Below are 9,717 nucleotides of genomic sequence, written 5' to 3'. Positions count from 1 at the left end.
CGGCTTAACGGGACAAATCAGTCTTAGGGCTTTGTTATGAATGTGTTTGGTCATTTATAGGGCTCCTGGGTCATTTTGAGACCCAACATGGCTCACAGATCGGTTTCCTGTTGTGAACTAAAGTAGCTCTGTCTCATTTATATCAGTAGAAAACCTGCAGCCTCCGAAATGAGACTTTCAGAATAAAAAACATGAAAACCATTTCTGTCCGAACTTTGTTGAACGTTTGCATCTTAACGGATCTGCGGATATTTGTGGTTCTGATGGATGGATTGTGAGTCCGGTATCAGGATACGGGTCACCAGTCTGCATGACAGGGGTTTGTTTAATGGTTGCCATGGTAACCTGCCTTTGATCTCTCCCATAAAAAAACTTGATCTGAATATTTTTGTTCAGCCTCTTATATAGTAAACATCTGGACACATCAGGTCCGTAAACGACCCGCGGGCCACCCCTTAAACCCCCGATCCAGATGTTCATGGATCAGCTGTTGGACCGGATTCAGTTGGAATTCTGTCTGAAATGGGCGGGGCCGTCCTGTATCCTTAGACCCTCCTACCCCCCCACCCCCATCCCAAACCGTCTCCACACTTCTGAGTGGACCGGAGGCTGGAAAGTGACCGGAGGTCGAAGGAAGCACCGAACCGGAGCGTTTTCTAGTCCTTTGGTTCCTCCTGTGGTTCGGTTCGGAGAACCGCTCTGATCAGGACCATAGCCTGGTGCAACTGCATCGGAGAGAAGAAGGCTCGGGAGGAGGTCCAACTGCGGGAGAGGATGAGCGAAAAGGACACGACGGCGGAGAAGATAACAGGTGAGGCGGAATCCTCCGGTTTACCGTTAGTTAGTCCGAGTAAATGCGCGTGCACGCCCACTGGGTTGCGTTCACGGGCCCTCCGGTGATATCAGAGGTTTTGTGTCTGAGAGGCTGGACGTGATTCTGCATCAGGGAGGAATTCAGCCTCTGCTGCAGCGGCGCAGATTTAGCGCCAGTCCCGGCTGGACCTCCCAAGGACAGCCGCAGAGGACAGAGGCCCGCCAGGGCCGAGTCCTCCCCCTGGCTCAGGGCCAAAAGGCGGCATCTGAAAGTTTCTGTCTGTTTTCCGGTGGAGACCCAGCCCTGTTCGGTGCAGATGGGTCACGTGTCTACGTCCGGCAGGAGTTGTGACTCTGCAGCAAAATCTGCTGCAGGTACCCCCCACCACCAAAAATAAAAGCTGGGTGAAGAGATGTGGTGTGAGTTCATCTGTTCTTCATGGGTGGTTCTGGCTGGGTTCTGGTGGTACCTCAGATAGAAGACCTCTTCATGTTGGGCCACCTCTGAGTTTGCATGCTAGCCAAATACATCAGCCACATTCAGAGTTAATATTTCATGCTTATTCTAACATCGACAGGCCAGACATCACTAGAAGGTCTAGAACCTTCTCTTAAGTGTAAAAACAGCCAGCAACCTCGCTTCGTTTGTGATTAAAACAGTTTAAGTGTGAGTGTGTTGGTCTGAAGATCTCTGCAGGAGACGCTGAGCTGAGCTCTCCCTGGTGAGTTGGCACAGGGCTGGGTTATGTAAGAGCACCACAGCCTGCAGCACACCTTGTGAAGCTGGAGGAGGTCATGTATGCACGCTGGAGGCCTCCCATCAGCACGTGGAGCTGGTCTAAGCAGCACATCTCATCACTCGCTTAAGTCTGGAACTTGTGCCATATCAACTAAATAATATTTAAAGGAACTAAAGTTAAAATTGATGAAAAAAAGAGAAACTTTAAGGGTTTTGATGATTTCCCTTTAAGGAGTCAAAGGTCAACATCACATGACTTCTGCTGGGATGAACGTAATGTGACATTTTTCAATCATTTGAAAATAATAATGTTTTTGGATTGTTTGTGGGGTTTTGATGCTTCCAGGAGAAACAAACTGAGTTAAAGCAAAGCTAACATGGTGCACACTGCTGACAGTGAACGTGTGAATCAGCTGATGTTCGTGTCAGCTCAGCGGTTTGCTGTAGAATCCATCTGGACTGACCCGCTTTTGGTAAAGGAAAGTCTGGAATTCCCAACACTTCCCATTCCAGAGTTTTAAAGCAATATTTCCTGATGCTGCTGTGATGCAGCATCACTCGCCTTAGCTCTGCGTGCCTCCGTTACTAACAGGATAGCTGAATATCTGCAAAACTGACTGACTTTTAGCCATTTCTGTGTTTGATGCAGCTCAGTTACATCTTTAATGTGACTCCCAACTAGAATTAGACCAATGCATCGGTATACTCCCAACACTCATCAGTCGTAGATGTTCATCTTGTTTCCAGTGGTGGCTGGTGACAGAACATCTTGTTGGGGAACTGGGAAATGACTGAAATTCCACAACGATCCTTTATTTCCCTTCCCCAAATCAACAGTTTCAAGGATAAAGTCAGTGAGCCAACTTACAGCTAAACCAGACCATGAAGATAGTCCCGTCCACGCCAGGATCTTATCACTGCTCCTGAGCCTTGGTGCTGATGCCTGGTCTGGAATAAAAGGCCATGCTCCAACTGGGGCTTCACCTCCTCTTGAAGCAGAAGTCTGGTAGCCTGGCAACGCTCCATTGATGGTTCTCGGTCGTGGGGCGGGTTCTACCATTGTCTTTCAAATGATCTCTGCATGCTACTGGACAATGAACAACGTGATGTACTCACCGCAACGGATGTCGGTAAACAAGGTGGTCCACTGTTGAAGAAGGCGAAAATATGTCCTTTTTCTTAAAAAAGAACTTAAATACATCTTTCTGCTCCTGATTCTAATAAAACCCAAGTCCTAATAGTCCAGAAATGATGTAAAAGCCGTTTCAAAGGAGCTGTCGCCATCTGGTTCCACTCTGTTGCATCATCCCGCCCACCAGACGAATAAAGGGCCCTGATTAGCCCTCAAAGTGGATAAAGCACTGTGATTGGCCCGCAAAGCAGATAGAGCGCTGTGATTAGCCCACCATTGTGGACCAATCACAGCACTCTATAGGATTCAAACCCCTCTAGAGAGCTGTGATTGGCCAGCCAGAATGCTGCTAGGGGCTGCAGAGTTTCCTAGACCAAATTTTGCAGAGCAAGGATTTGGTCTAGTTCACTTGGCTAGCAGTCTGAAGCTTTTTCTAGCGAACACAAACTTAAAGTTTGGTGAAATAAATACTGAAGACAGATATCATGTTAGAAAAACAAATTAAAACCCCAAATAATGTGTCCAAAGAACTACGCAAGCATACCGTGTTCTCCTTTGTACCAGTCTAGAACATCTGCTGTCCATAATGTCAGGTTTATAGCTGTTGGAAGCAGAACGTTCTGGGGCTAGCATGCTAACAACAGTTAAAAAATTGTTAGCATCAGCCTTTGATTTCCTGTGACAATTGCATTTTACGATTTTCATCTGGATGCACTGATTTTCCTGACTTAACCGCTACCGCTGACTGCCGTAAACACACCGTGAGGTGGAGGAAGACGGGATGAAAAATGTGTGATCAGGTGAGTGGAGAAGAACCAGCTAATGCTGCATTTCCACTTTTCATCCTTGCTCATCACAGTTTGGGTCGCCTTTCCGTTACAGCTCGATTAATAAATTTTAAAAGCTAATCACCATTGGATGTTTTTTCTTGGAAAGATGAGGAAAGAAATCTTACTTCAATTCAATTCAAGTTTATTTATATAGCGCCAAATCACGACAAGAGTCGTCTGAAGGAACTTCACACAGTAAAGAAGAAGAAGAAAATATCATTTCTTTAGCGCCTCTCAACATAAAAATCATGAGGCGCTTCACAAAAACAAAAAATGTAAAATTATAAAAAAAAGAATTTAGAAAATAAAAGTAAAAAAGTAAAAAAAATTATTTAAAATAAGCAAACAATTTATTTAAAATAAGCAAACAATAGACAATTGTTATTTAAAAAATTGTAAAGAAAGAGAGAGAGTGAACAGGAAAGAGGGAAATCAGTGGATCCTGAGGAAGGTGGAAAAGGTGGGGAGAGCAGAATAAAGAGAGAGTGGTGAAGAAGGTCATAGAAAAGCCAGCTTGAACAAGTGAGTCTTCAGCTGCTTTTTAAAGGAGACCACTGAGTCCAGTGATCTCAGGCTCAGGGGGAGAGAGGTCCAGAGTCTGGGGGCCACAGCAGCAGATGATCTGTCACCTTTGGTCTTTAGCCTGGTGCCGCACAACCAGTAGGCTTTGATCACTGGACCTCAGGGACCTGCTGGGGGTGTAGGGACTAAGAAGATCACCAATGTAAGATGGTGCTTGTCCATGTAAGGCCCTATAGACCAGAACCAGGATCTTGAAATGAACCCTGAAGTTGACTGGCAGCCAGTGAAGCTGGAGGAGAAGCGGGGTGATGTGGGTGTGTTTGGAGGACTTGGTCAGAAGCCAAGCACAGGCATTCTGAACCACCTGTAGACGGTTCAGGGAGGTTCTGCTCAGACACGTGAAAAGAGAGTTACAGTAGTCTAAGCGTGAGGAGATGAAGGTGTGGAGAACTGTCTCAAGTTCAGAGCGGGACAGAATGGGACTCAGCTTAGCAACGTTCCTGAGATGGAAGAAGGAGTAAAATGAACAGGGATGATCTAGGATGATGGGCCTGGTTGGAGTCAGGAGAGGTGGCGATAAGGCTGAAGGAGAGATGCTAGATCTAACCTTATTGACTTTGTCCACAAAGAAAGACAGAAAGTTCTCACAGTCTGCAACAGATTGGCTGGAGGCTGGAGGAGAGGCAGGAGAGACGATGCTACTGATGGTGTTAAACAGCACCTTGGGGTTCCCTTTGCTCTGGGACACCAGGTTGGAAAAATAGGAAACCCTAGCGTCTCTGACCGCAGAGTTAAAGGATGTCAGAAGATCCTTTAGGTGCCCCGTAATGTTGGTTTTATAGACAATTTTAACATTTTCTGGGGCAGGAGACACCTGTTTGGAGCGGATGGGCTTCACCTCAACTAAATAGACAGGGGACCCGTACTCTAACCATGAACCTGGCTTGTCCACGACCCCCCCCCCCACCCCCCACCCACTCCACCGGCCTCATCTGCTCCCACTTCCTGATGTGTAGCTGGTCCCTGCTCCTACCAACCCAGCCCTGAGTTTAACAGTAAATCACATGTCGGACTTGGACCTCGCCATACCTTATTCATACCTGTTATTATCAGCAGAGAGCGGACAAACAGTCATAAACCAAACAAAAACAACACCAATAATATAAAACAGTTACCAAAAGTCCCACCTTCAGTTAATACAGTCACTCCTTCACCAGTTACTATTAATATGGCTCTTTTAAATGTTCGTTCTCTGCTGAACAAAACGTTTTTAATAAATGACCTGATTTTAGATCGTAATCTTCACTGTCTACTTTTAACAGAAACATGGCTGAGTTCAGATGCACCTGTTGTTCTCACAGAGGCTTCTCCGCCAGATTTTAATTTTAATTTTTCAACGAGGAGTAGCAAAAGGGGAGGCGGTACTGCTTTTCTTAGTTCATCAATACTTTCTGCCAAACCAGTTTTATTTGACCATTTTACCACTTTTGAATATACAGCAGCAGTTTTTAGCTCTCCTCAGATTTTATGTCACAGTTTATCGGCCTCCTAAGCAGATTGCCATTTTTATTCAAGAAATTTCAGAGTTTTTATCAATCCTGCACAACTTCTTTGAAAGGATCATTTTAGCCGGTGATTTTAATCGACATATAGATAATCCTTCTGATCCTTTTTCAAAGGAGTTTTTAAATATTCTGAGTTATATGGATTTTAGTCAACATGTCACACAGCCAACTCACAACAGAGGACACACCCTGGACTTGGTCATCACGTATGGCCTGTCCACCAGTGTGTCCTCTGTTATTGATTTGGCTGTCTCTGATCACTACTGTGTATTTTTTAGCATCACCAGTTTTATCCAGCTGGAACCGTCTGTGAGAACTGTAAGCCAGCGTCATCTCACCCCTGAAGTGGCTGCAGGTTTTCTTGAAGTTTTTAGAAAGATCCCTCCCACTCCGGTAACTGCCTCTTGTGATTTTACTGTCAATGATTTTAACAATAGACTGAAATCCGCTCTCGACCTTCTCGCCCCACTTAAAATCAAAAGTCTATATTCAAAACGTGCTTCACCGTAGAGAAATGAAAAGCTAAAGAAACTAAAGAGAAATTGCAGGGTTGCAGAGCGGAGATGGAGAAAGAACAAAACAACTATAAATCATCAAATATATACAGAGCTACTTAAATCATATAACAACGCAGTGAGAAATTCAAGAAATGCATACCTTTCCAAACTCATTCTAGACAATAAACACAATCCCAGAATACTTTTTTCCACCATAAACAACATTTTAAACCGTACATCCAATTCACCTCAGAAAACACCCTCAAATGCACTCTGTGAGGAGTTTGCAGCCCAATTCAGAGGGAAGGTAGACACCATCAGAAGGAATATTTTATCCTCCATAAGTAATAAGGTCTTAGATAAATCTGAATGTGTGTCTATACCAGAGGAAACACTGAACAGTTTTGTCCTGGTAGAAGCTGAGACTCTTGATAAAGTTTTCTCCTCAGTGAGACCCACCACATGTGTTCTGGACCCAATTCCAACTTCGTTCTTTAAACAATTCTATGGATCTTTTAGTGATTAGATTTTAACCATGATGAATTGCTCCCTTCAGACGGGGGTCTTTCCTGCTGCCTTTAAAAGGGCGGTGGTGAGGCCCCTGTTGAAGAAAAGCAATTTAGATTTCAATGAATTAAACAATTATCGACCGATATCTAACTTACCATTTTTAAGCAAAATTTTAGGAAAGTTGGTTTTAAATCAACTAAATGATTTTATAAACACTAATAATGTCCTAGAGAAATTTCAGTCTGGTTTTAGGGTGAACCACAGCACCGAGATGGCCCTACTGAAGATTTTAAATGATTTTAGAGTAAATTATGATAAACGGAAGTTGACAGTGTCGGTCCTACTGGATCTAAGTGCTGCCTTCGATACAGTAGACCACACTATTCTTTTAACTCGTTTAAAACAGATCAGCCTCTCTGGTGCTGTACATAGAAGGTTCACATCCTACCTCACAGACAGGACTTTCATGGTGAGTTTGGATACCTGTTCCTCTACAGTCCATGGGATTACATGTGGTGTGCCCCAGGGTTCAATTTTAGGCCCAGTGCTTTTTAATCTTTATATGCTCCCTCTTGGCGGAGTCATCAGGAGACACGGGGTCAACTTTCACAGTTATGCTGATGATACACAGTTGTACATCTCCGTGTCCCCTGATGACTCTTGGTCAATGGATGCACTTTTTAACTGCATTTTAGACATTGAATCCTGGATGGCAGAGAACTTTCTCCAGCTCAACCAGGACAAAACTGAAGTTTTAGTCATTGGTCCTGAGGCCCAGAGAGAGAAGCTTTTACCGAAATTACAATCTCTGTCTAATCCTTCTGAACCAGTGAAGAACCTGGGTGTGATTTTAGACTCTGAGCTGACTTTTATCCCACACATAAAAAATATTACAAAAATAGGTTTTTATCATCTAAAGAACATTGCCAGAGTCCGCCCCATTCTCTCTCGGGCCAATACGGAGATGCTGATGCGTGCTTTTATCACCAGTAGAATGGACTACTGTAATGCCCCGCTTTCTGCACTTCCCAAAAAGAGCATCTCAGGCTTACAACTTCTACAAAATTCGGCAGCACGTGTCCTGATGAAGACCAGGAGGCGGGAGCACATGACACCAGTTTTAGAATCATTGCATTGGCTCCCCGTATGTTTCAGGATCAATTTTAAGTTTCTTCTAATGGTTTTTAAGTGTCTTAATGGTCTGGGGCCTTCTTATCCCTCAGAACTGTTTTTACCATATGAACCCTCACGGCCTCTGCACTCCTCTGGCAGCCGTCTCCCGGTCATCCCTGAAGTCAGGACACACACTTACAGCGAGGCGTCCTTCCAGTGTTACGGCCCTTGCCTCTGGAACGAGCTGCCAGAGGACCTCAGGGCCGCAGAGAACTTTCATGTTTTTAAGTCCAGGCTCAAGACCCATGTTTTTAGGTTAGCTTTTATCTAAATATTTACTACAGTTTTATTTCTCGTTTGACATGATTATATTTTATTACTTGCTTTGCATGTTTTATATGATTATATTTTAGCATTGTTTTCACTATTTAATATTATTATTTTACTGTCTCTATGATTTTATTTATTACTTATTTTCTAACTTTTGTCCCTTAGCTCTTTTATTATATTTTTACTCATTTTAATTCAGTGTTTCCTCTGTAGGGGCCCTCTGCCCCGGGAGCGGTGGTCGACTGTAGCTTCCTGGGTGCTCTATAGGTGGGGGTCTATGCTCCCCCTCCACTGAGCGCCCTGACTTAGTGTGGAAGACCTGATGCTGCCGGGGCAGACGGCTCCTCTGATGGCGTTTCCTTGCCTTACCTTACTTGGCTCATCTGGACTCAGCCAAATATAATTTTTACTTGCTTGTGTGTGCGTGTGTGTGTGTGTCCGTGTGTGTGTGTGTGTGTGTGTGTGCGCGCATGTGCGCGCGCGTGTGTGTCCGTGTGTGTGTGTGCTTGCATATGTCTGTTAATGTTTTTAACCTGTTATGTGAATCTGGGGTCATTTTGTAAAGCACTTTGAGTAGCACTTTGTTTGAAAAGCGCTTTATAAATAAATCTGATTGATTGATTGATTGATTGACGTGGAGACGGGTTTTCTTCCACAAGCGCTCAATTTTCCTGCATTGGTGCTTTAGGCTGCGAAGGCTGTCATTAAACCAGGGAGTAGGGTTCACTGCAGGAACTGATCTGGTTCTGACAGGACAGATGTTGTCCAGAATGGAGAGGCAGTGCTCATTAAACTGAGAAGTTAAGGAATCTGGGTCGTTATCAGAAGAACAGGGTGGATCAAACGCAGCAGAAAAATTGCTAGCTGTGCTCTCATTAAGAAAACGAGAACTAACCATACGGCGAGCAGGAGGTGGGGACGCAGAAACTGACAAGTTAAAGAAAATGCAATGGTGATCTGAAATATAAACGTCCTCAGGACAAACACTGTCAGCATTTAGACTCAGGGTAAAAACAAGGTCTAGAGTGTGCCCCCTGGTGTGTGTGGGGCCAGAAACATGCTGGGTAAAGCTGAAGGAGTCCATAGGGCTGGAGAAATTCATGGCAAAGTGGTCCGAGGGATCATCAACGTGGATGTTAAAGTCACCAACAATCACCAGTCTGGACAGCTTCACAGTGGAGGATAGAAAGTCACTAAACTCCTGAAGGAAAGAACTGTTTGGACCAGGTGGACGATAAACTACAGCACAGTAGAACGGGTCCTTACGCCCGACTTTAATCAGCTGCAGGTCAAAGGAAGCAAAGTGACCAGAGGTTGTAGAGCTACATGGAAAATGGTCTCTGAAAACAACAGCTAGGCCTCCACCACGACCAGAACCCCCGGGCTGGCTAAGAAAAGAATAACCACTCGGGCCGAGTTCATTCCAATACAGGTCAGTTCATTAAGCCAATCAGTAACAATTTTCCTATATAAGGAACCCAGCAGGTTGCATCGAGTCACTGACTAGTGTCAGAGTCTTCACAGCAAACCTCATACGAAGCAAAATATGCAGCGTTATTGTAATAATATAATAATAATAATAATCTCGATTTACCGGTCGATCTACGTCCCAATCCTCACCTATGGTCATGAGCTTTGGGTAATGACCGAAAGAACGAGCTCGCAA

General features: G+C 44.4%; 1 protein-coding gene across 3 annotated transcripts in view; it reads left to right on the top strand.

Annotated features, from left to right (window-relative positions):
* The first annotated feature begins 585 nt into the window (after positions 1-585).
* The window catches only part of hspa12a (heat shock protein 12A), a 47,877-nt gene continuing 38,745 nt past the window's right edge, over positions 586-9,717 (top strand). For all 3 annotated transcript variants that reach the window (XM_054734394.2, XM_054734395.2, XM_054734393.2), the window contains exon 1: positions 586-811. In XM_054734394.2, coding sequence (XP_054590369.1) covers positions 775-811 — 37 coding nt within the window. In that variant the 5' untranslated portion in view covers positions 586-774. The remainder of the gene's footprint in view (positions 812-9,717) is intronic.

Source organism: Nothobranchius furzeri, chromosome 12, assembly GCF_043380555.1.
Source record: "Nothobranchius furzeri strain GRZ-AD chromosome 12, NfurGRZ-RIMD1, whole genome shotgun sequence".
NCBI lineage: Eukaryota > Metazoa > Chordata > Actinopteri > Cyprinodontiformes > Nothobranchiidae > Nothobranchius > Nothobranchius furzeri.
Note: the sequence above shows the minus strand (reverse complement) of the source record. Positions and strands in the feature narration are given on the sequence as shown.